At 41.4% G+C, this 26,367-nt stretch overlaps 3 protein-coding genes across 4 annotated transcripts in view; 1 reads left to right on the top strand and 2 right to left on the bottom strand.

Moving 5' to 3' along the window:
• Positions 1 to 9,260, bottom strand: part of LNPEP (leucyl and cystinyl aminopeptidase) — a 92,159-nt gene extending 82,899 nt beyond the window's left edge. The window contains exon 1 of one of the 2 annotated variants that reach the window (XM_055312778.1): positions 8,915 to 9,260. Coding sequence is in view for 1 of the 2 variants with exons in the window: in XM_055312781.1 (XP_055168756.1) it covers positions 7,985 to 8,003 (19 nt within the window). In the remaining variant the exon portion in view is untranslated. Of the gene's footprint in view, positions 1 to 7,984; positions 8,223 to 8,914 lie in introns of those variants that run through there. The other variant, XM_055312781.1, reaches the window with a different exon arrangement.
• LOC129501634 (WAS/WASL-interacting protein family member 1) lies at positions 8,088 to 26,197 on the top strand. The gene is made up of 7 exons (XM_055312799.1): positions 8,088 to 8,146; positions 8,186 to 8,756; positions 9,560 to 9,766; positions 9,957 to 10,031; positions 17,227 to 17,318; positions 25,360 to 25,490; positions 26,067 to 26,197. The coding sequence occupies exons 1-5, from the start codon at positions 8,088 to 8,090 to the stop codon at positions 17,269 to 17,271; spliced, it is 957 nt and encodes a 318-aa protein (XP_055168774.1). The 3' UTR covers positions 17,272 to 17,318; positions 25,360 to 25,490; positions 26,067 to 26,197.
• Positions 20,298 to 26,367, bottom strand: part of ERAP2 (endoplasmic reticulum aminopeptidase 2) — a 40,308-nt gene continuing 34,238 nt past the window's right edge. The window contains exons 16-19 of the mRNA XM_055312782.1: positions 26,006 to 26,167; positions 25,318 to 25,458; positions 23,191 to 23,272; positions 20,298 to 22,247 (exon numbers count right to left, since the gene is read on the bottom strand). Of these exons, the coding sequence (XP_055168757.1) occupies positions 22,104 to 22,247; positions 23,191 to 23,272; positions 25,318 to 25,458; positions 26,006 to 26,167 (529 nt within the window). The 3' untranslated portion in view covers positions 20,298 to 22,103. The remainder of the gene's footprint in view (positions 22,248 to 23,190; positions 23,273 to 25,317; positions 25,459 to 26,005; positions 26,168 to 26,367) is intronic.

Genomic DNA, 26,367 nt, shown 5'->3' with positions numbered 1-26,367 from the left:
TTAATTTTTCAATTTCCTTTTCAAGGCTAAATTATTTAGCATAATGTTTATATTTATATCAAACTTGTTCTCTAAAAAAATGTACAATCTTTATCAGGTATAGTATTTTTAAAAAATATTTCCTCATAACATAAGTCTCACATACCTCGACAATCCTCAGGGCACCCCTGAGAAAGACTCAGCCATAAGAAGTAATTGAAACTGATAATGATGCCTAAATATTTGTATTCATTAATCTCTTGAGTAAATCTACATAACTGCAAATACTTTCTAAAGAGCAAAACCTAAAATTTTATTTTTTTAATTCCATCAACTATTTGGATATAGTTTCAAAAGAATCTTAACCTATCGTTATTCTTTATTTAAAATGAAAAATGGCATTAGGCAGAAGGAACACCTGTGAGTGATTTAAAGAGAATGCATAACACCAAAGATCTCCAAAGAAAATGTATGAGAACTCTTCAATGTATGCAGAATGCTTATGAGTTAGAAAATACCTCAACTGGTGAATAAATTTGCTAGAACTGATGTCAGAGGGATTTGAAAAAAAAAACTATTTTGCTGATAATTCTGAAATACTTTTCCCTCTGACTTATCAGACTAATAAAACACAAGGTAAATGATAATCTTGAATCTTCATAGCAAAAACTTTGCCATAAATTTACAATTTGTTGAGGGTCAGTTTGCCTATCACTAACTCATTTAAAAATGATGATAGTGACAATTATCCAAAAGTCTGGGATTGTAGCATTTTTGTCTACCAATAGTCATTGTCATTTCATTATCTGCCAAGAAAAGCTTCTATGCATGGATTCTTCAAATCTTTATCTCAATAGTGTTTCCTGAATTGGTAATTAACTAAAACAGAATTATGTACTCAACTGCAATGAACCGCACTGGAGCAAAGTTAGTGACTCTTTAGTGAATATTTGCTTATTTCTACCTAATTCAAAACACTATTATCTAATTCCCAAATCAGGCTGGACTTTCCTTCTATGTTTAATTATTTTTCTGTGTGCTTCCTCCAGATAAAAACTTAGCAAGCCTCTCAGTAGCCTGTACTGATGTAAATAGAAGTGAGGCTGCTATTCTAAAGAGCAAAGCATTTCTTACTCCCACTAACACTCAATACTCTACACTCAGAGTTTTCTTAAACTTGCCCCCAATCTAGATAGTGAAAGGACAATGTCAGTGGCCCAAAGGGCTTATGTACTTTGCATCTAGTTTAGAGGGCAGAGAAAATACTGCTAATATGTATAAAAGAGGAATCAGCCCAAATTCATGGACATTATTCTGATAACTGTTGAACATACTAGTGCCTACCACCAAGCTCCAAGGGCCACAGAAGCCTCCCTTTCTTAACCATTGAGTACATTTTGACAATTATGGAATGAGAAGAAACTAGACAAGGATTACACTACTTTGTCATCAAATCACACTACCAATACCAAATTAAAGAAAGATCTTTAAAGCATTTAGTTGTCCTCAATTACTCCCACTAATTACCATGCATTTCTCCTCTAAAAAGAACATTGGAATGGTGTAATGCTGTTGAAATGATGACTGTTCTAAAACTCTTTTAAATCTTACGAAATAACAGTTTCAGCTGTGAGAAATATCATGGTCCAAAGCCTCCCTGCCCACCTGAAAGTTCATCTAGGGCAGTGAATGACACCTGGGGCAATTGTCTCAGAAACACTACCACACAGGCCTGGTCATTATTTGCTCCAAGGCCCGTGAAGGAAAGAGCTCACCCAACCCACAAAGGTACTCATTCTATCACTACACTTCCCATTCTCCTGTTAGCCCAGCTTAGGAAGTTCTCCCCATAAAAGCATCAAGAAGTCTTTACCTCCCTTCTTCCCAGATCCACTAGCTTGGCCTCCCTGGATACCACCAGGGATCTAGACAAAACTCTGGACTACCCAACCCCTGAATCTACAAAAAGTCCAAACAACCAGCTTAAGTTTTATTTTGGTGGCTGCATTCTTGAAATATGTGGAAGGAATGCTCAGGAGACCTTTATTAAGCAAAACATTCTAAAGGAAAAGAACTTCAAAGGGTCTTTTACTATTGAACTTACTTCTCCATTGTTTTTTCAAACCCCCTTGAAAAAGCCTGAATTTTCTTTCCTTTGGTAAATGAACTGGTTTCCTCTTGGTTTAGATGCTAAGGTTGAAATTTTTAAAAAGTAAATTAATTCATTTTTCAATCATAAGCATCAGTGGAAAAGTGAAGGAAAACCAGGCACTAAAAAGCAGTAACTGCAATCACTATGCTCCTACAAAGTCAAAGACTCCATATTCCTCTTAGTAATGTTTTTCTTGAAATCTAAAACATTCCGGAAAGTCTTTTTTTTTTTTTTTTAAGCAGGTTCCACACTCAATGTGGGGCTTGAACTCAACCAAGAGATCAAGAGTCTCATCCTGTACCAACTGAGTTAGCCAGACGCCCCCAGGAAAGTGAACAGTCTTAACTTACAAATAACTATGAATTTTCTGACTATGAGACAGAGAAGTACACCGTGTATCACTTAACTTGTGGCAAATGTTGTCATCTCCTTCCAGGGAGATAAGATAAGATGCCAGTCTTAAGTCACTCATCCCCCCATCCTTCAATTACTTTTGCCTAACCAGATCCACCTACTTGCCTGTTCCCACCTCAATTCCTCCATCTTTCAACCTCATACATCAGTGTCCTGCTCCCCAAACTAAAGTCATTTCTCAGCCAAAGATTTGCAAGGCTCAAGACATGACCATTTAGGAAATCTCTACCTATCAGCTTTCCCCTTTTCCTTAAATCTCTACATTTCTTTCATCTTCATCACTTATTCTCTTAGTCCCAATTTTCCCTAAATATCTTTGGATTCAAAGTCCTACAGGGCATCCCAGGACAATCACAATTGGATTACAACAACGAATCAAGTTACAAGGGAATCCTGACCATCCTTCCATAGACTAAGGAACAAAAACTATTTTCTGTCATGTTTACGACATAGAAGAAACACCAAGGCAATGAGCAGCTTTCTTTCAAAGGCCACTGGATGGATATACAAGGAGCTAAATCACCCAAAGTTTCTCTCCATCCCCAACCCTGGTTTCCTGTGAATGCTCAGAAAATGTACATATCTAGGGATTCAAAGTTAAAAAAGAAAAAAAAAAAAAAGCTTTCTCTGGTTGCTCCAATAATATTATGGAAAGATCTACTAGTATATTATTAGCCCTCATTCCAACCTCCTACAGTTTTGGAGACATGAGGTAACTAACCGACAGAACACAGGGACACTGTCCTAACCTCAACAGCCCAGAGACATTGGCCTAATCTAGGTCCATCACAGCTTCAGGGGTAACCTTGGCTAAATTCCTTCATATCTCAATTTCCTAATGCTTTCACAGAGAGGGTTCAAAATGCTGTTGTTTCCCAACAGGAGTATTACAATGAATCATTACAAATGTGAACTTACTGGTAACAGATGTTACATGAAAAGGTAATAAAGACAATTCTGTACATTTGCTTCCTAATTAGAAAACTATCTTAAGGTTTCATTGCTTTTTTGTTTCTTCCATACTTCTTAGTTTTATATTAGCATGAAAACAAAACTAGATTCTTCCATTTCATTTCTTTTATTGAGGTCAGCAGTATCTGCTGACAGGTTTGTGGGTTTCTTGCAACCGGGCCCAGCAGAAAAATCTCCTTGTAAGTGAGCATTCAAAAGACAGTGTTTGAATGAATTACTGGCTTATTTTCTATATGATAATTTCCTTATAACCAATCTTCCAGTTATGTATCTTTCAGTTCTCAAGGATCACCTGTGGATAAGGGATAACCACTGATGTTAATCATTCATAAAATATGCTCACGACACACTTTTTTGGAAATTGTTATGCAAAGCAAAGGACTCCCCAACCAACACTGCTTTCTTTAAAAATGGATACTTTCTAATTACAGCCTTAACTTTAGAATACTGAATGATGTTAACACTTGATTCCTGATTTCACTCACGTGAAATGGAAAACTCAAGACAGAAGGATAAAGATATATATTTTACCTTATATTCCATCACTCGGAGAAACAATCTTCCATTTTTTAAGGATTTTCCTTCATGGTGGCCATTTATCACAGAACAGAAGATTTTATATATATAGATTTTATATATACATAGAAGATTATATATATATATATATAATGTGGTAAGTTCATATTTTTGATAGATGATGCTACCATTTTTTAAAAAAGAAAATGTATAACTATGGGACAACTGTTATTTTTAAGTTCAAAAGATGAAATCACAATTTTATACTGCTTTACAACCCATGAATTATCTAATTTGTTGTCCAGACTTCCCATTTTGGAAGTTGGGGAATATTTTCAATTGGATGGCAATCTGAAAACAAAAACAAAGAGTTTGTAAGACAGGTAAATTCCCCTTGTTTGATTATAAACTAGGCTGTAGTACCAAAGTGTTTCCTGGGAGCTTTGTTCATAAGAAAAAAAATGATGAACCATTTAAATTATGTTTTCAGTTCTGGGATTTCAAAATATCAATGCTTTTCCACCCTCCAGATACCACAAACTAAAAAGCATGTGGGAGGGGGTAGAATATATATGTATTGTTATATGTCTACTATATATGTATTCACAGAAGAAAAAAAAATTCCTCCATTAATATGCTTCCAAATCCTCAATTTGCCTACCTAATTAAGTTCTCAAAAGCTCCCTTCTGGTGAATACTTCTAGTATCCTCAAAATGAAGTCCCACATTCCTGGCCCTAACCTTAGAACTCCATCATCAGATTCTAAGAGTGAGCCCTGGCATTTACATTCCTTAAGATGAATTTAAATTATTCTGAAATACCCTAATCCTGCATGTAAATGAGAAGAAATAAAGAGAAATAAAGCAACACGGTCATCAAATAACTACCTGCCATAACCTAGTACATGTACCAAAAGATCTAGAGAGTTGCCATTCATTTTTTGGGGTTTTAGTGATATATAAATCACTACTTCCTAAGAAGTCACCTCTAACAGCCTAACAAGACATAATAGTTACTGCCAAATCAATCTTGAGTACTAGTCCAGCACATCCTTCTCCCCAGAAAAGTCACCAAGAATCCAAAGCCAGACTGGATATCCAGTCTGCAGTGTAACAGTCAGCAGTCCCCTCCCAAGGGCAAGATCAAAAATAACTCCTGAGCCCAGTGGAAATTCCTGGCACTGAAGTCTCTTCTTATAAACCTTTCTGGAGATAAGCATATTAAACAGGTTGAAGCAGAATGTTACCTGGACAGGTTAATATAGGATATTCATCAAATGAACCCATTATCAGCAGGCAGAGCAGGTAGAGAGCAGGGCCAAGACAAATGGGCCACACCAGCAGCAAGTTTTAATGGAAAACAGGTAAAGCACAGAAAGCCCCACTGGAATAGAGGAGTACTGAAAGTCACAAAACCACAAAACAGAAACTAAATGTGCCTCTTTTACAAATTTCCAAGTCAGAGGATGAAACTATTGACAACATTTTAATTAAAAGACAAGTGGTTCTGAATTGCCAAAACTAGTTTGTTAAGCTCTCACACCTCTCCTATAAGCAGAGATATACATGAGACAGTATAAGTGGTGAAGATTTTATTAGAAGAGAGTGAAAGTGCAAAAGCCAATATCAAGCTTGATAAATTCTATAATTTTAAATTCTCTGCATAAGAAAATACTCTGCACCAAAACCCCCAGACCTAAAGGAGAAGAATTAGATGTAGATATCCTCTGTACCCAACAGAATTAAGTACAAAGATAAACATGCTTAAACAAGTCCCATTTAAAGACACTATAAAAATTCTACAGCTATCCTTCAAAACTTTTGAAATAAATAAACAGTCCATCTTAACCCAGAAAAGCACCTCAAACTGCTAGGAGCTAATTTTTGGCTGACTTTAGGTGTTGTAGTTTCTATTTCCTTTTAAAGGACACTTAGATAAGCCTTCAAGGAGTGATTAACACATTAACTAAAATGCACTGTCAAACTGTTCTCCAGCAGATTGTGAAAATCTGGAAGATAGGAAAAGGATTAAAAAACCAATTTCCTACATAGACGCTGAAGCGTTTGTCTGTCTTTGTTCACTTCTCTGGGGCTTTTCCACTGCCCTCGCCAATGTGACGATTTGCAAATATTCACATCTAGAGGACCGTATTTTAAGAGGGGAGAAAAGACTCCAGTTGGAGGATGTGAGAATGTACTTTAATTCTACAGGCACGGGTCTACCAAATCGGCTAGCACCAGTCTTGACCAAATGGGTGACTCAGCCTTGTTGCGAGGGAATTTTTTTTTTAAGTCGAAAGTTCACATTTAAAAAGTCCTGTGAACATGGAAGCTCCAAATATTCTATCTCAGACAAAGAAAAAGGCTTGGAATATTAATTTGAAAGGAAGTGATGATTTATATGAAACATATTTGACACTAAAATACTGGATGGTCTCTAAGTTTACTTCTGGTTCCAGTATTCCTTAATTCTCTTGGTGACTTTACCTGACTATTCTTAGAGCCTTAGTGATTACAAACAGAACCTGACTGAGGGATCCATCCCTGGGTGGCTCAGCTGTTGGGCGCTGCCTTCAGCCCAGGGCCTGACCCTGGAGTCCCAGGATCCAGTCCCAGGTCGGGCTCCCTGCATGGAGCCTGCTTCTCCCTCTGCCTGTGTCTCTGCTTCTCTCTCTCTCTCTCTCTCTCTCTCTCTCTCTCTCTGTCTCTCATGAATAAATAAATAAAATCTTTAAAAAATAATTTAATAAAAGAACCTGATTGAGAAAGAAAATGCAGAATTAAAGTTGCCACCGTTGAGCCTAATGAGACAGTGCAGACAGGAAGATGGCAGTAGAAGAAAGCACCCTGAACTAGGGACAGGGAGATTAGGATAATTCCCAGTCCCATGTATGGAACAGGCTTAGGGAAAGTCCGGCTAGGGCCTGGGATGTACAGTGGACAATGCCTCCACCTCTGGGGTGGCCACCGACCCTAAACTGGAGTAGGCATTCGCTTCTACTAATGCGACAAACTGTCCACCTGGAGCAACCAACCACCACCCGCAAGAAAAACACATGTCAGCCACAGACTGAATCGTCTTAATTTTTAGGGTCAATTCTCCCTCCCCGGCATCCTTCCTACTTTCTGATCCCCAAAAGGAAACCCATCCACAAAGAAAAAAAAAAAAAAAAAACGGTGAAGACATCTCACCCCTGTATTGTGACTCTGGCACTTGGGGGGTGGGGGGCCAAAGCAAAGCCATGGGTTTTGCCCGGGGTGGGATCCACCGTGTGCGTCCGCTCGGTGAGGAGCTGGCGCTGTTTGCAGGGCATCCTGCAAGGCTCCGGCTCTGGCCTCAAGTCACATTGTGAGATCAGCAGGACGGACCCCCTGGTATTTAAGAGGTCTTCCTCGGGAGCCCCCGAAAGGGAGCTGGAACGCCCTGCAGGGATGGGTGGATGGGTGGATGGGTGGGTGGGTGGGTGGGGGGCCTCCCCCGGGACCCACGGCAGGGGCCCGGGGCGGGCGGGCAGCTCCGCGGCAGCGCAGGACCCAGCAGCATCCCTCCTCTGCGCGGGTCCCCCCCCAACCCGCCGCCGCCCCCACCCCGCCCCGCAGCAGGCGCCGCCGAAGGACCCCAGCTCCCTGCACCGCAGAAGTTTGCAGGCAGCGGCCGCGGTCCGACCCCTCCCGCCCCTAGAGCCGCGGCGCGCGCCGCCTCCGCGGGGGCGAACCCGGAGGCCAACTTTCCCCTCCGCCGCGGGAAGCCGCCCGAACTTTGCGGCGCGCCCACCCGGCCCCGGCGCCCGGCGGCCCCGACCCGCAGCCAGCCCGGGCCCGCGGGCCTCCGCCGCCCCCGCCGCCCCGCCGCCCCCGCGTGTCACCGCGGCCAGCCGCCCTCCGCGCCCCGGGCCCGCCGCCCCCGGCCCCGCCGCCCGCCGCCGCCGCCGCCCGCCGCCGCCCGCTCACCGTTAGTGAAGGGATCCATCTCCCCGCCCGCCGCCGCCGCTCCTCGCCGCCCGGGCGCCCCGGCTTCCTCCTCCAAGCCCCGAAGCGGCGCTGCCGACTGAGCATGCCCAGCGCGGCCGCCGAGGGCTGCCGGGGAGGTGCCGCGAGGGGCGGCGCCGCTCCGCCGCTCTGAGGCTCCGCCGCTCCGGGTTTTTGCAACAGCCGCAGAGAGAGCGCGAGGGAGGCCGGAGGGGAAAACACCGCACGGCCCCCGGGGGCCGGCGCCTGGGACTGGCGGGGGCGGGGGCCTGCTGGGGGCGGGGCCCGCCTTGGGGGCGGGGCCAGGCTCGGGGGCGGGGCTTGGGGCAGCCACGCCCCCCGGGAGCCCCGCAGCCGCCGCGGCGCCGCAGGACCCGGGCGGAGTTCAGTCGTTCAGCAAAGGAGACGGCCTCGGGGGCCTGGGCGCCGGGAGCTCGGCACTGCGCCCTCCCCTGAAAAAAAAAACAACGACCATTGCCCCGTGCGGGGGAGGGGGGGCATTCCGGAGACAGACGCTAAGCAAACACAGAAGGCGCACAAGACCGAAAGAACTGTCCCGCTGAGCCTTAAATCGGGGCGGTGGGCTGCAGTGAGCGCGCGGCTGTCCCGACGGCCGAGCGGCGCCCCGAGGCCGCACCTGGAGGCGGGGCGGGCGCCCGCGGGCCAAGGTCGCTGCCCAGACTTCGAGGCTTCGCTTTCCCCGCGGAGACGGGCTCCGGGTCGCTCGCTTCGCCGAGGAGGCCCGAGGGAGCAGGTGCTGCGGGTCATGTCGGGAGGGCCGCCCGCCCCTCCCCCGAGCGGTGCCCCGCGGTCGCCAGCCGGGGACACAGACGCGAAGGCGGGGGGACCTGCGCGGAGCCCGCGGAGCCCGCGGAGCCCGGGGGTCAGCACGCGCAGGGGGGGGGGGCGCACCTCTCCGCGCAGGCGGGTCCCAAAACCCGGAGCTGGATTCGCCGGGCGGTGCGGGCACCGCAGTGTCCGAGCTGCAGGCCTGGAGCTGGGCTTTAAATCAGCGCCCGGGCGCGGGTGGGTGCAGCCGCAGGGGCTCGCGGCCCGGCCGGGCGGAGCAAGCCGGGGAGAAGCGCAAACCCCCTAAGTCGCTCCCGCCTCGGCTGCTCGCGCCGCTGCCTCCGACCCCGGGCCAGCATTGTCTTCAATGTCAAATCTAGGCGTTAGCCGGCGAACCCTCGGGATGGAACAACCGGGGGCCCGCCTCCTTACCCCGGGTCCAAGTGGGCGCCGCCGCCCCGCTCGCAGGGGAAGCCGTGCCCCCCCGCCCCCAGCGCAGCCACAGCCGCCTCCCCCTCCCCTCCCGCAGCCCCGGCCCCTGCAGCGACTTGGCTCGGGCGACCCTCCCTGCGCCTGCCAACTGTCACACTCCTCCTCCGAGGCTGTCAGAAGCGGGACGCCGGGTGCAAGCAATCCGGCGGCGACTGCCAACAGCTTGGGCTGGGGTGTCGTTTGACCCGTGCAGAATTAGAAATTAGGTCTCAAAAGAAGCGAAATCGGAGTGCCATGTTGCACTTTTAAATGTCCACTAAGTCACCTGCTTTTCAGTCCAGCTTTAGGACCTCCGGTGGATACCAATCACAGGGACCAGAAACGCGAAACTCCTGGTCCAGCTCTGGAACCTCACGTCCACGTGCTATAACGACGCTTGGGCCGCAGAGGCCTCCCCGCGGTCCCTGGAAGTCCGCACGCTCTACCCAGCCCTGGCCACAGTCCTCGTGCACGGTCCTTGCCCACGGAGGAGTCCTTGGCCTGGTACTTTGCTTGCTGGCATCTTCGTGTCCTTTAGGTCTCGGCTCCAATGTCCCCTCTACAGACAGCCTTTCCTGACCACACAATGGAAAATAGCCACAGTCTCCTCTCTAAAGACTGGGCCCCGCTTTGTAGTCTTCACGGCATTCATCACTCTCTGAACCAATGCTTCTGTTGGTTGTTTCATTATCAGCAATCTGCCTCTCAAGAATGCAAGCTCCATGAAGGCAGGGTCATTACCTTTTTAAGGGCTGTATCCCAACCCAAGGTAAGTGTGTAATAAATAATTTATGAACACATATGTGAACAGATACAATGGTATGGGGAATTCTAGTTCGTTTGCAGTGTTGAAAAACTCTGCCAGAAACAGTGGTGTGTTTGTGATGATTCCAGAGAAGATGTCTGTATCCTATGATACCTCAAAGCTGCTCTCTCCCCACTGTGTTAAATAACCAGAGGCTCCCCTCCTGGCCCAGGCACTTCAGAACCCCCAACAGGAAGTGAACCCCCCAGGTTGGTGCCATGTGTGTTCAGATATCATATAGAACGTGCAGGGATGGATTTTGATAAAAGAACTCCACATCTTCTATTGCTCAGATAAGAGACTCGTCCCTATACTTTAGGTCATGTCGTGTTCCTTTGAAGTTATTTTTGCAGCCAAAGCACTTAGGATCAGAGATATTTAAAACTCTACGGTGTTAAATCTCCTCACCTCACCTTACCTGTAAGCTAGAGTCTATCATGCTTTTAGGTGTGAAACACATTATCTTGTGTTGTCTTAAATACTTCAGTTTTCCAGACTTGTGGTAACAATGCTTCACCATTGCAGTAGCAAATATATAGGTGGGTCATCCTGTCTTTCTGAGATTTCTTTGAGAAAGAGATAAGTAACTTCTTTATCTTCTTTGCCAACCTCTTGCCTCTTATTCCTCCCATTCGTATATGCACACACACACACACACACACACACACACACACACACGAAGGACATTTAAGGACTTGTGATTTTGTAATGGAGGTAAAACGAGTAAGCAACCAAAATGTTTTAGAATCCCACCTACCTTCAAAAGAATAATAATAAATTCTGTTTTGCTTTATTCTGGGATGTCTTTGTGGGTATTTTGGTTTTGTTTGCATGCCATTTTACGTTTGACTTCATGAAGACTCTTTGAGGGAACAGGATTTCATAAATTTGCTACTGATTATGTTTCAGTCTTTAACTTCCTCTTATCCTCCTACACAGAGCTTCATCTTCAGTTTAAGAATATAATACTTTATTTTTTAAAGATTTTATTTATTTATTCATGAGAGACACAGTAGAGAGAGAGAGGCAGAGGGAGAAGCAGGCTCTATGCAGGGAGCCCGACGTGGGACTCGATCCCAGGTCTCCAGGATCAGGCCCTAGGCTGAAGGCGGCGCTAAACCGCTGAGCCACCTGGGCTGCCCAAGAATATAATACTTTAAAGATTTTATTTATTTATTTGGCAGAGAGAGAGCACAAGCAGGGGGAGTGTCAGGGAGAGGGGAAGGAAGAAGCAGGCTCCCCGCAAAGCAGGGAGCCCTACCCTGGACTCAATTCCAGGATGGGGCATCATGATCCAAGCTGAAGGCAGACACCCAACCAACTGAGCCACCCAGGTGCCCAAGATATAATACTTTAAATTATTATGAAGTTACTATTCATTATCAGAGGAGGTAGTGTGACTTTATCTGCTATACCCACCTATTATTTTCAAGATCCTTGCTGTCTACCACTTAACATTAGAAAACCAAAAAATTAGAGGACTAAATATAATATAAATAACATAACAAAGGAAAAAAATATAAGATCCCTGAGTAACTAACAGCATTTATTTATAAATAAGCAGCAAATTTGCTAAACAATGAATAAAGAAACTTTTTTTTCCCCATCAAAATAAAGCACTTGGTCTGCCATGGATCAACTAATCCAAGTCTCATGTTAATGGATAAGTTGAATTCTGGAGAGGTTAGAGGAGTTACTCCCAGTCCGGTGGCACACACAGACTGGAACTCAGGTGGTCTGTGTTCTAAACGAGTGCTCTTGAGTTTGCTATTCCTTCCCTACTCCCACAGGGAATTTAGGGCCAATGGCAATAACACATTAAAGGGATATGGAGTAAAGAGAAATATAGCCAACTTCAGGCTACTAGAAGACTGTTCCATTAATTATTTAATTGATATTCCAATTTAGTTTACTGATATTCTATGTGAACTTTAGGTTTAACATTATTAAATATCTTCTCTAATTATTTTGAAATTAAGCTAAACTATATATTAATTCAGTATACACATCGGAAAATGATATTTATTCAGCACTCTTCAATAAATGGAGGGCGCTGCTTGCTTCCAGGACAAAGATGACTACCATGAGATTTATAGCTACTCCAGACTCTACCCAAGGACCAGAGGAGTCAATATCTCATTAAATGTAACCTATTTGCAGCACACATGCTCTGCACCAATTAGTGATGTTTGAAGCTATCACAAATTAATAAATATTTAGAGCACTAAGGAAAGCAATATAATTATCCAACAGAGTTCTTATAGAGCTTAGACATTAGCAAAAAGTTTCTAAGTTTGCTAAGTAAACTGAAAGATTATTAGAAAGGAACAGTTATATACTAGTTTAGATGCTTTGGCCTACAAAAACCAAAATGCTGAATCAAATCAGCATAAACATTAAGGAAAATTATCATCTCACATAAGTGCAGAGATAAGACAGTCTTTAGTCACAGCTCCCAACCTCACCAAGAACCCAGCTTCTCACTCTGTCCGCTCTGTGAGCAGTTCTCCAAAAGACTGAGCGTCCTGTGGACAGGACATGGGCTGCATCAGACAAGAGAGAAGGAACCTTTTCTTCGGTGTCTCTTTCTCAAGAGCAAGGAAACTTTTCTCAAAAACCCCCCGAAAGAATTCTTCCTGGGTTTCAATTGCCAAAACTGAATTTTATACATTTCTAAACCAATCACTGGAAATAAAAACAGTGTTATTATGGGTGGTATCTTAAAGCAGAGTTTAGGAGTACTGAGTTTAAGATCACTTCCCTGTTTCACAGGAGGAAGTAAGAGGGACTGGGTAAAATCATTTTTATTATTCAGTAGGGAAAAGTGGGGGTTAAGCAACTGAAATGTCAAGTAGGCCACCTAAATGTCCACTGAAGGTTATAATCACCGAAATATTTTAATAATGTTTTGATAATAATTTCTTTAAACCCTAAGGTACTTATCAACAGAATAGTAAAGATAGAGCCCAAATTTAATGTAATTTTTCATGGAATTGGTCAATGCCATTAGGCTTCCAAATCAGGAAATGGTATATTATTAAACTTCAAATTCCGATCTGGAAATAACTGCTAAAATGAAAAAATAAATTAAGCATTTATATTAGTTTGCAAAGGCTCCTGTAAAAAAGTATCACAATTTAGGTAGCCTAAACAACAGAAATTTATTCCCTCATGGTTCTGGAGGCTAGAAGCCCAAGTTCAAGGAGTCAGCAGGGCCATGTTCTCTCTGAAGGCTCCTGGGAAAGATATGTTCCAGGCTCTATCCTGGCTTCCGTGGCTGATGGCAGTATAACTCCAAGTCTTCAGACGGCATTCTCCTTGTGTACCCTCCTGTATCCATATTTTCCCTTTTAATAAGGGAACTAGTCATGTTAGATCAGGGTATGATGTCATCATAACAAATTACATCTGCAATGACCTCATTTCCAATAAAGTCCCATTCTGAGGTTGTGAGTGTTATGACTTCAACATGTGAACTTTGGTGGGGGTTTTCACTATTCAACTCATTGTAACAGCTTCTAACAGAAAGAAAGTTGAAGATAAGTATCAAGAAAGATTTGACCTCAAAGGATAGCATCAAGAAGTGAAAAGACAACCCACAGAATGAGACAAAATATCTGCAAGTCATCTACCTCACAAGAGACTTATATCTAGAATATATAAAGAACTCTTACAACTCGATAATAAAAGACAAATAAATCAATTAAAAAAGAGCAAAAAATCCAAATAGACATTTCTCCAAAGAAGACATACACCTGACTAATAAACACATGAAAAGATGGTACAGGGACACCTGGGTGGCTCAGCGGTTGAGCGTCTGCCTTTGGCTCAGGGCCTGATCCCAGATTTCCGGGATCGAGTCCCGCATTGGACTCCTTGCATGGAACCTGCTTCTCCTCCCTCTGCCTGTGTCTCTGCCTCTAGTTCTGTGTCTCTCATGAATAAATAAATAAAATCTTAAAAAAAAGAAAAAGAAAAGATGGTACATATCATTAGCCATAAGGCAAATGCAAATCAAAACTGCAGTGAGAAGCCACTTTGCAGTATGGCTAGGTTCAGGCATCGGATGGCTAGAATCAAAAAGGTAGACATAAGGAATGTTGGTGAAGATCTAGACAAATTGGAATGTTCATACACTGCTGGTGGGAATATAAAATGGTACAGTTGTGTTGGAAAATAGTCTGGCAGTTCCCCCAAAAAACTATCATAGAATTAACAAATGATCCAGCAATTTCACTCTTAGCTATATAGCCAAAATAATTGAAAATTTATATCTATACAAAAACTTGTGCATGGATGTTCATAGCAGCATTATTCATAATAGCCAAAAAGTGTTCATCAGAGAAGCCAGTTACAGAAAACTACACATTGTATTATTCCATTTATATGGAAAGTTCAGACTAGGCAAAATGATAGAGAAAGATTAGTGTTTGCCTAAGACTGTAGGGAGGGAGGAAGGGAAGCGACTGCTCATAGTATGGGGGATCCTTGTTTGGGTAAAAATGTTCTAAGATTGACTATGTTGATAGGTACACTCTATGAGTGTCCTAAATACCTGTGCCTCTGCGACTGGAGCAAGTTGCTTAATCTTTCTGGGCTTCATTTTCACCTTTGTAAACTGAGGAGACAAGTACTACCACCCTCTTAGGATTATTGTAAGAATAAGATGAAATAACACACCAAAGGTGCTTTAAACAGAGACTGGCACAAAATCAGCACTAAGGTTGTATTTGCTATTACTGTTAGATGTGAACTGTGACATTTTAGTACCAGTATATTGCATGCAAAAAAAAAAAAAAGTCTAGACTTGCAAAGTATAATGTGAGAGCAAACAAATTTGTATGATGCTGATTTATTCCAACCCAATAATTTAAAATAATAATGTCCTGAGAAAACGGAGTTCTTGATACTGGTATTTAAGCCCTGCAATCAGTTGGGCCCTACCCAGGCTAGGAAGGCATCAGGGACAGTGGGCCCTGCTTCAGGCTATGAAAACCATTTATAGGCCTTCCTCTATAAAAGTCAGAAGATATACATGTTATTTTTAGAAATTATCTCTAGTTGGAACTTTTGATTGACCTGCTCTTTCTAGGGAGATGTTACCCTCCTAAAGATTCTGTTTCAGTTTTCCTTCTCCTTTATTTCTAGCAGCTGTGCTAAACCAGAGCCTAAGATTCCTTCCCATTAAATGTGTCCTTCGGGTTTTTTGTTTGTTTTTGAGCATGAGAAGGTACTGTAATATTTATGAAGAAAATTATACTTGACTGTGATTCTTGGCTGACTCCGGGATGACTCAGATGCTTTCTTCCTCCCTTTGGCTGATAGCTGCCAGCACAGGCTGTCGGTCAGAAACATTGTGGGATACCCACGGTGCCTGGAACACCAAAGAGAACTGAGAAAAACAAAGCGGGAGGTACAGTTTTGCTTTTAAGGTGCTTGCAATACGTTGGGCCGGTCCGGACAAGCACCCAGGATACATGCATAATGCACAACACATGACACGGACGTATACATATGTACTAGCAGGACCAGTCTGGGGCAGAATTGACAAGTAGAGGTCTCTGAGTTCTACTAGGTCCCATTTTATATTTTCCTTCCTCAATTCTAGATGCTGCTTCCCACAGTCAACAAATATTTATCAAATGCCATCTGTAAATAACACACTTGAGTAAGTGACAGATACTGCCTTCCAGAGCTTCCCACCAAACCAGTATTTTCTAGAGTGTTGCCCTTGTCCCAGAACCCACCCATCCCAATCCCCTCTCCCAGCTTCAGGTTTCTCTCTCTCCTTAGGGCTCTTTTCTCAGCTAGCTATAAAGAAATAAGTATTCATCTTTAAAAAAATTAAAAAGTAACACTAAAGCATGACTAATGAGTTACAATTGAATACTTTAACTTTTATTAGCCCAAAGGAATGAATCTGTAATGGTGAAATTCTAGAAGAAGAGGCAACTGAATGAGAAGATGTATTTTGAAGAAAAGGCTATGAGGTTTCCTTTTTTTAGGTAGCATTTTTTAGATCTAGACTTGCAAGTCCAACACTGCAGGTGTTATTTCTATCTAAGTCCTCAGTGAGATGAAGGAAACAATAAGTATATTCCCCTTGGCCTTAAAATCCAAACAGCTAGGCTGCCCAGAGAAACAGTTATCTAAATTAGGAGAATAAAATGCTTTTTCTTTTTTTTAATGGTTTTATTTTATTTATTCATGGGAGATACAGAGAGAAAGAGAGGCAGAGACACAGGCAGAGGGAGAAGCAGGCTCCATGCAGGGAGCCTGACGTGGGACTCGATCCCTGGTCTCCAGGGTCATTCCCTGGGCCGAAGGCAGCGCTAAACTGCTGAGCCACCTGGGCTGACCTAAAATGCTTTTTCTACTAGGTAATGGTTTTTCTAGAATACAGAACATCATTTTTTAAACAGTGCTTTGAAAAAATAATAAAGTAAAATAAAACAAAGCCGTGCTTTGATCAGGAGTGTCATAACTGTGGCCTATAGATAAGGCACAAGTTAGAATAAGATTAAACCTTGAAAAGCTATCCAGTTTCTCTCATTAACCAACAACGTATTCACCGTTGCTTAAATGACCCTAATGTAGTCCTTGAGTGTGAGTTGAATTAACTTGCCCAGGACACAGGGTCTGACTCCTGTGGGCTCTATCTGGTTCACACGAATTGTGCAAGTTGATTCAGATCAGATCTTGTCTTTGATCTTTATTAGCTTGAGTCTCTCGACCTGTTTACCTCTTACCAGCTTAAAAGCTCTTGTTTATCCTTCTAAAATTCCTACTGCTAGTCTTTGGGCCTACATCTAGAGGCATGAATAGAAAGAAAATAAAAGTAGATACTAATAGCCTTGGGCCACAAAGACACTCATTCGTCTTTCAGAAAAAGTTCCCCAACTCCCATCCCTGCCTCTTGCCGTATTTGAGTGTTTAGAGTGTTCAACCTAACTTTTTCCCAACTCGAACTCAAAATAATTATAAATTAGTTAGAATTTCCAAACTCAGTTTACTAGAGAACAGTTTTTAAGGAGGGATATGGTTTTAAAACCAGGAAATAATGTCCTTTGTAGTCATTAAGTCTTTTCATAGACAATTTACTCTGCCTACTTTAAAATGGGGTTTGTAATTATAACAAGTGTTGTTTGGATGATTGCAGAGACCTGTCAGGTGGATTCCTTGCAGAAGCATGAACCTGAAATGACATATTGAAAGAAAGAAAGAAATATGGCATAATTCAACAGAGGTGAGGTATGAATTTTGAAGTGTGGGAAATTGGGGACACCTAGGTGGCTCAGTGGTTTAGCACCTGCCTTCTGCCCAGGGTGTGATCCTGGAGACCCGAGATCGAGTCCCACATCAGGCTCCCGGCATGGAGCCTGCTTCTCCCTCTGCCTATGTCTCTGCCGCTCTCTCTGTGTGTGTCTCTCATGAATAAATACATAAAATTTAAAAAAAAGAAGTGTGGGAAATTATATGTGTAAATACCCAACAGTAAGAATTAATTAATCGTGTACTGAGAATAAAAAACTGGCTTCCTGACTTCATCTGGGAACATAGTAGAAGATGAAAACTTTTGGAGAAAAGAGAAAAAATTAGCAAAAGATCTTGAAGTTAGGATTGCGAAGTAAAGTTTGCAGAGCTGACTGAGACACAGAAATTCTTTTTACTTTGTCAGATCTACATTTCTCATACTTTCTAGCCATTTCTCCCTATGAATATTGGAAAATTTTCCCAATTTAAATCCTGAACAAATGATCTGTGTATACTCCTAACTTCCTGATACAATGTTAGGCATCCACGACTTTATTTATGACAAATCAATACTACACAGTCAATACTGAAAACCAATTTCCATCCTAAGGAGGCTCTTATGTAAAAGTGTTAGGCATTTGCACATTGTTGAAAATAAATTATCATTTCTTGGAATATGCATAGACTAAATGCCCTGACCTTTTTACTGAGAATAATTAAAAACATAAAATCAAAAAATAATTAATTGTTTGAATGTATTGATGACCTGGAAAGCTAGTAAGAAATAGTCCTGGATCAAAAACTAATGGAAGGCAGGAACCCTGAGGGGTAAGCAGAAGGCTGAAGTCAATGTTCACCTGGAGGGCATCTGAAGCTTCACTTTTTCTGCCTTTGAGAGTGGGAAGGACAGATGGGAGAGCCTGAGCTTGCCCAAGTGGGGAAACAGAATAGCAGAGAAAATTCAGGTGTAACCCGTTTACAAAAGACTCATCTGAGACTAAATACAGAAAATTTCAAAGTAATGGGACAGAGAAAAATACATCAAGCAAATGTCAATCAAAAGAAACTAATGGCATAACTATGGATATATCTGGGGGAGCTGTACTTTACCAGGGAAAGTGTTACCAGATATAAAAGATTAACATTTGGTACCGACAAGCACAGGATACAGGGGTAAAAAGAAAGTGAATTAGGGATGCCCAAGTGGCTCAGTAAGTTAGGCATTTGACTCTTGAGTTCAGTTCCAGTCATGATCTCAGGGTCATGGGATCAAGGCCCCAGTTGGCCCTGTGCTGAGTTGGGGGGAGTCTGCTTGAGATTCTGTCTCTCTCTTTCTCCCTCTCCCCCTCCCCCTGCTAACTCTTGCACAGTATCTCTCCCTCTCTCTCTCAAATAAATAAATCTTTTTTTTAAGTAAACTAACACCCCTTTACAGATATAACAAACAGTGAATAACAAAATAGGAACTAGAAAAACAATAAACAATGAAAACTTAAGTTGGAGGTAACCTGGCACTATCTATTAAAATATTAGGTTACAAAAAAAATAAAAATAAAAAAAATAAAATATTAGGTTACATAAAGCATGCATGTGCTTCAACCCAGCTAACCTATGTCTTTCATAATATTTTTTCACCCTTTCTTCCTTATGATTTAGAGACCTTATCACTTTGATGAATGAGATTAAGACTTCTGGGAGCAGATAATATAACAGATAAATGGTTTAAAGTCTGTAAATGTCAGCGGTTGAGCATCTGCCCTAAGCTCAGGGCGTGATCCCGGAGTTTGGGATCAAGTCCCACATCGGGCTCCCTGTAGGGAGCCTGTTTCTCCCTCTGCCTATGTCTCTGTGTCTTTCTTGAATGAATGAATGAATGAATGAATGAATAAATAAATAAATAAATATTTAAAAATAAAAAAGTCTGTAAACGTAATGGTTGTAAACCATTACATGCTGAAATGAAAAATTGTGATATATGGTTAAATAGAAGAAAGAAGATCAATAGTGAATATAAGCAAAGTAAATTTGCAGAGTAAAACTGTGGCCATTTTAAACAACCTTGTGTTTGGTAGACATCAGTGTTCAACCGGAAAACTAGCCTCCAGGACTATTTGGAGGTCCCCCTTGTAATTAGGCTGGAATAAATCCTTCCTCCACTCAAAACAAACAAACAAACAAAAAACAAACAAACAAACAAAAAACAGGAACTTCCCTCAGAAAATCAGGATCTATGATCATTTGATTCTGTGGAACCTCATATAGACCCAATGACATAGCAAGGAATGAAATGCAGAAGTATATACATGACATAGGACGAGAAATTCCTATCATGGTGGTGAAGTTGGACTGCTGAGGACTGAAGTCCCCATTGACCCCTACACGAAGCCTAAAAGGGAGCAAGACATTGGTTCTGGGCCCCCTGGTATGGAAGATTTCTCATTCTGGGTGGCCTTTGGAGACCATAAAATCCTCCCAAGACTCTGGGAATTCAGTGAGGGACAGAACTGCATCTGCTCCCTCCATCATCCATTCACAATCTTGTGTATAACTTTTTCATAGCTTGTTTGCTCATTTGGGGTAAAAGGAAGTAAAACTAACATTAGCCAAATCTGAGTTGGTGCTGGGGGTTTGTCATCTACCAGAAAGGTTTTGAAATACCACACGAAGTAGAATACATTTCTTTAAAAAAAAAAAAAAAAAAACTCCTTACTTGTTAAAACAATTTTGGCACAGTACTTCTCATGTTCATTCTCCACAAAAAATAATCGGCTATTTCTACTACAACTTCTACTTCTCTACCCAATCCTTAGGGATGTGAAAAGGTACAAATGTCTATAAATAAAGAACTAAGAGGAAGAAAATCAAAAACTTGGAAATTTATGGTGGATAACTTACTATACAAAAGAAAGAACTTTACATGTTTATGGAAATAAATATGACAGAACAGATCTACCAAAACTCATACACATTCTTCTGCTTAATTTACACATTATATTGGTAGAAAAATGACATTCTTTACTTTTTCAGTTTCTTTATTTGAAAGTACATATAATTGCAGAGGGATATATGCATTACACAGACTGTGGTAGGACCACAACCAAGTCAAATCTAAAGCCAAGGATACTTCAAAGATTCCAAGAAATGGTTTGAAAACTTAACAAAATGTCATGCCCATGGTCTATCCAAATTGTACCCTCTCTCTGACTGTGGCACCAAAGAAAGATCTATAAACCTTCAAGATATCACTCCAAAATGGACTAGTCAATACCCTTCCCACCTCACCTCTGCCCCAACATCCCAGCTTCCCTTAATAGCCCAGAAAAGTTAATCATCTGTGTATTGATTCAAATTTTTCTAGAATATGTTTATATCTTCATACTGATTCATACATGGGTACATGAATTTATTAAATTTACAACCTGTATTTGGAGTGGTAGTTTCTTTGTTCATTCCAAATACCTTATTAAAATAATTCAGAGAAGCATCTAGAAATGCGTTTCAGAGGTCGAGTTTCCTTTAAAAATATAAAGAAATGCTAAAACTTAATTATAAAGTATGATGATTCATTTAAATATTTACATTAAACCTGAGTTAACTGGAAATATACACAATACCAACTAATTTTGCAATTTTCAAAAGATTAAAAATTTGAGTGTAGGGACGCCTGGGTGGCTCAGTGGCTGAGTGCCTCCCTTCAGCTCAGGACGTGATTCTGGAGTCCCGGGATCCAGTCCCACATTGGGCTCCGTGCATGGAACCTGCTTCTCCCTGTGCCTGTCTCTGCCTCTCTCTCTCTCAATCTGTTTCTCATAAAAAAATAAATAAATAAAATCTTTTTAAAAAGTGACAGTGTATGGTTTAAAGTGGTGAGGTATCATTGTTCTCTCCTGAGCCTCTGTGACTACAGATTTTGCTGCCCGTGGAGATGACCTCAGAAGGCTACACTTGAGGCTCATTAAGAATGTGAGGCTTGGGGCACCTGGGTGGCTCAGTTGATTAGGCACCTGCCTTTGGCTCAAGCCATGATCCCAGGGTCCCCAGAGTGGGGACTGAACCCACCCTGCTCAGTAGGGGTTCTGCTTCTCTTTCTCCCTCTGCCCCTCCTCCCTGCCTGTGTTCTCTCTCAAATAAATAAATAAAATATAAAAAATAAATGTGAGGTTCAAGCCAAGTAGCCCTCCTGATTTTGTTAATAAACTCTGACACCTAGCTTCTAATAATCTGAGATTTGGTGACAAATTCTCTGTTTTCCTGATCCTTATACTACATAATTTGATTCAGATTGTCCATGAATGGTAGAAATTAAATGAACTATGCAGGCTGAGATGAAGGAGGAAGAAAAGGAGGAGACGAAAGGATGCAAATGAAAGATTTTTTAAAAAAGAATTGGCTATGTTTCCTTGAAGGTAAAACTGGCTGGGCAAACTCCAGGATACTAAGCAGGTTAGAAAAAGCATCAAAGAAGCAAAAAAAGTAGCATGATGTAAGGCAATGTAGGTAATGTGCCGTGTGGCTAATCTATTACAGCTATGTCTATATATTTATATTCACATCTCAACATATCTCCATTACTCAGGAAGTTTACATTTAAATAGGCTACTGAAGTGGATTTCCCCCACCTCAACATCATACATCTGTCAGCTAGAGACAGCTGGTGAGGGCAGGCAGTTGAGCTGGCTGGTTTCTTGAGGCTGCTTGGTGGCTTAGACGAAATATCCAGAGCTTTGACTTGAGCTTTGTTGACTTCATGTCCACAACCAAAGTGCTCTTTCTACTGACCACTTAAGAACTAACCAGTAGCCAAGTCTTCAGAGTGGGAAGATTCTTCTCCAGCCACTTAATATTTTTGGATATGGTTTCCAAAATAATTTGAAAAATATCCAGATGTAATCCTTCAGCCTCAAGAGATTCAAAGAAGAGTTTCACCTGAAAAATAAGCAAGAAAAAAATTACTGACATGGTTCATAAAATACTTGCTCTTGCAAAGGGTTTCAGAACAGCTTGCAAATTATACAAACACCAGAGTAATCATTTCTCTGCCAACCTTTGAATGGTTGATTTTTTTTCCTCTTTTTTTTTGTGTGTGTGGTGTAATTATTTTTCACTTTATCTTCAGACAATAGATAATGTAAGACAAAAATGATAAATCCTTACCTTATAAGTGAGCACACTGTGAGTAAAAATGTTTAGTGATCAAGCCAAGTCATACAGTTAAGCTAGGATTTAAGTTGTAGAATTCTGAGTTTCCTTAAAGGGTAAATAACTCAAGATTCACTTTGGAAAGAAGATGTAAAACATTTGAATGCTTTAAAAAAAAAAGTAGAATTATCAACAACAGTAGTTTTGGTAAAAAAAGGACCGTTAAGTACTCTCCCAAACTTCAATATAGCCACTTCTGTGACAATACACTATGAAACAAAAAATAAGCAAGGACTCATCTCTTAAGTGTAATTTTCATTTTGAATGCTATGAACACCTGTATTTTAAGACGTTCTAGCCCTGTCCCTTCCATTTACTTTCTATGTGACACTGGATGAACTATTTATTTTCTTTTAATAAAACAAGAACTTTAAACCAGATTACGGGGAATCCCTGGGTGGCACAGTGGTTTGGCGCCTGCCTTTGGCCCAGGACGTGATCCTGGAGACCCGGGATCGAATCCCATGTCGGGCTCCCGGTGCATGGAGCCTGCTTCTCCCTCTGCCTGTGTCTCTGCCTCTCTCTCTCTCTCTCCCTCTCTCTCTGTAACTATCATAAATAAATAAAAAATTTTTTAAAAAATAAATAAACCAGATTACATCTAGGTTTGCTTTCAGTTTTACGATTTGAACATTTATTTTTAGGTTGTTAGCAGTAGAGAGTCACAAACCTCTTGCAACTCATCCTTGGAAGAAAAGTGAGATGTTGTGCCAGAGATGATTATTCTCATAGCATGTGAGCCCAAGTCAAATCTGCAAATAAAAAGAGAAACACACAGACTTAAGTAGTAGAAATACTGGCCTTATCTTTATGATACCATATGTTTTTAAAATATATGACATTAATCACTATAATAAGCTTGTACATTACAATATATTCTATTAATTACCATAAGAATAAATTATTCAGGAAAATCCCAAAGCTATGAAGTGTATCAAATTTCTTTTAAAGGTTTTTTTTAAAGATTTATTTATTTATTTATTTATTTATTTTTTTTTTTTTATTTATTTATGCATGAGAGACACAGAGAGAGAGAGAGAGGCAGAGACACAGGCAGAGGGAGAAGCAGGCTCCATGCAGGGAGCGGTATGCGGGACTTGACCCTGGGACTCCAGGATCACGCCCGGAGCTGGAAGGCAGACGCTTAACCGCTGAGCCACCCAGACGTCCCAAAGTGTGTCAAATTTGACCATAAGATTAAAATGTAGATAAAGCCTTTTTAGGAACTGTGTGACTAGCTTATCCAGCAATGTTTATGTTTAAATATATGTTTATGCTTAAAGCAGCATTCTTTATGTTTTTATTATGCACTCCATTGGTAAAGATTTTTTTGTCCACAAACTTCCCAATATTCATATTTATATTTATGTATTATATGCATGTACTATGTTATAGGTCAAATAGAAAATTTAATAGCATAAGAACTAATAAATGTAGTAATATGTTCTCCTTGCACTCTCATGTACTGTCTTGCACACTTCCCCTCCCATTTTGGAAATCCACTGTCTTTATACACAGTATTTTGGGGGGGTGGGGGGCAATGCTATTTGGTTGAACTCTCACTTGTAGCCACAGAGTGAGTCCTTCACCCCAGTGTCTTATATAGAGAATTTATACCATAAGTCAAAGGGATTCGTGCTGAAAAGCAGAGAACAGATACATCTTAGAAATGATTCCAAGTCCAGGCTGTGCACATGGTCAGGCAGGAGGATCATTTCTAGTGACAAAGGAAATCTATGGCATTGCAGAAAAAGTCTCATCATTTCAGGGGAGGGAACTGATAGTCATGCAAACGACCCAACCAATGATTCCAGTAATCCTTAAGGAAACATACACACGCTCATTTTACACACACACACACACACACACACACACGTTTTTTAAAGCTGTTTCTGTTTGATACCATGAGAATTCAAACCTCCTTCAAGGCCTTGGCAGAGGGGTGAAAATGCTCTTTTTGCTTACACAAAGCTATGGAGGCTCTGAGTCCTTCATGGCTAACAAATGAGAGGGAAGAGGAACTGGGAATGATGGAAATCAGAGATACTGACACTAAGGTAAACAGAACAGACTGTGCAGCTCTCAGATTCAGGATATTTTCCAAATAGTTTGTAAGTGACATTTTGATTCTGGATAAGGACTAGCTGAGTGCCTTAGCAGGGGTTTGTTGTGAAAGAAAGCAATGCCATCCTGTGCCTTCCAATGAAATCTAACCATTATTGGTTCCTTCTGGGGGATACTTTAGGCCCAGGAGCACGCTGGAGTGAGCTCTGGTTCTCCTAAGAGTTGAAATCCGAGAAAAGACTCAGAACTGATTGAGTTTTCAAAAGGGGTGGGAGTGCTCCCCAAACACTTTTGATCAGATTTCTTTCAGTTCCTCTAAGCTCTCCACTGGGCCACTTCCACAGGGGACCTGAGGGTGGGGGTTAGCTCTCATCAAAATTCCTGAAACTCTCCCCCAGAACAAAACTGCATTAACAAAGCAAGCCAAATGTGTTTGATGCACTATACGTGGTTTCAGCGTGCTGGATGGGGCTGATGACTGGATTTAACTCATCACACGCTTGCTCCCAGCAGGTCTTTGCCTGTGCAGAGTGAGCGAAATCTCTTTGCCACTCACTTCTCATTCCTCTCCCTCACACCTGGACAGAGTAATTTTGGCCCATTAAGTTTTCAAACTATTTGGGTAGAACTAGGATCATTTATATGCTTCGGGGGGACACATCATTGTACTTGGTTTCAGGCAACTGAGCTATTTAGGTGGAAGAGCACACATTCGATGTAAATGAATACCAACTTTTTAAGGAGATGGGTCCAATTTTCTCTCAAAAAATTCCAGGCTAATTGCTGCCCCTGTGGACTTCTGGTGATCCCATGAAGAAGGAGGCCCAACTCTTGAGTCTTGATGACTTCTCCTTCCATTCCTAGCTCAATTAATCTGAAGAAATAAAGACCATTTGACTTGTCATGGTATGTGTTATGTAATGGAAATTAACTCAGGCTACCAATATATTAAAAGAATAGAAGAGAAAGAGGCATGATAAAATTATAATTTGTCAAAATCCATAACAAATTCCTTCCTGGCTAACATTTTTAATGTTCCAGTTGAACTTTCAATTTTTTTCTGCCAGTAACTTCATTCACTTATTACTTCAAAGTACTTTAATTAGCATCTTGTAAAACATCTAACACACAAGAATGTATTCTTGTGATCATTTTTCTCCAAAGTTTTGATGTAAAATGTAGCCATTTGTCCAGTATTGGTCACCAGATTAATAACTAGGAATATATCTGTTTTCACTATTTGCATTTGTCAATATGTATTTTTTGGAAGTAAAGTCAAAGCAAATCAAATCTTGATTAAATTATTTTAATGCCTTTGAAGTTGGAGGGCAATATTTTAGTGACCTCATTGAATTTTTTTTTTACTTCATTGAATTTGTATCAGTTTACTTTTAACAAGTTAGTTAAGTTTATGCACTTACTTTATTAACTTTTCCTGATGTTTGCTGGTTGACAATGCATACAGAATTTTGTTTTTTTCAGCACCTGACATTGACAGCCCATATTGCTCTAAAAGGTAATTCCATCCCACTGTTGTCTGAGCACCGATGGAATACACAATCTCCAAAACATCTGATGGAATGCTGTAGTATGAAGAACAAAGTGAAGAAAAAAGCCCTATGAAACAAAAACCCTTTTTTCTTATTACAGTTTTAAACTGCTATAACAGAATCACCCCTGAGTTATTTTCAGTAGTGTGTTAAACCTTTATTTCTGTCAAATTTTTATAAAAATATTTTATGTAATTTCGCTTTGCAAATTATTTGTGGGTTTTTTTTCTTAA

This window comes from Nyctereutes procyonoides, unplaced genomic scaffold (assembly GCF_905146905.1).
Source record: "Nyctereutes procyonoides isolate TBG_1078 unplaced genomic scaffold, NYPRO_anot_genome, whole genome shotgun sequence".
In the NCBI taxonomy this organism is placed as follows: domain Eukaryota; kingdom Metazoa; phylum Chordata; class Mammalia; order Carnivora; family Canidae; genus Nyctereutes; species Nyctereutes procyonoides.
The sequence above is the reverse complement of the archived record's forward strand: the minus strand, read 5'-3'. Positions and strand labels throughout refer to the sequence as shown.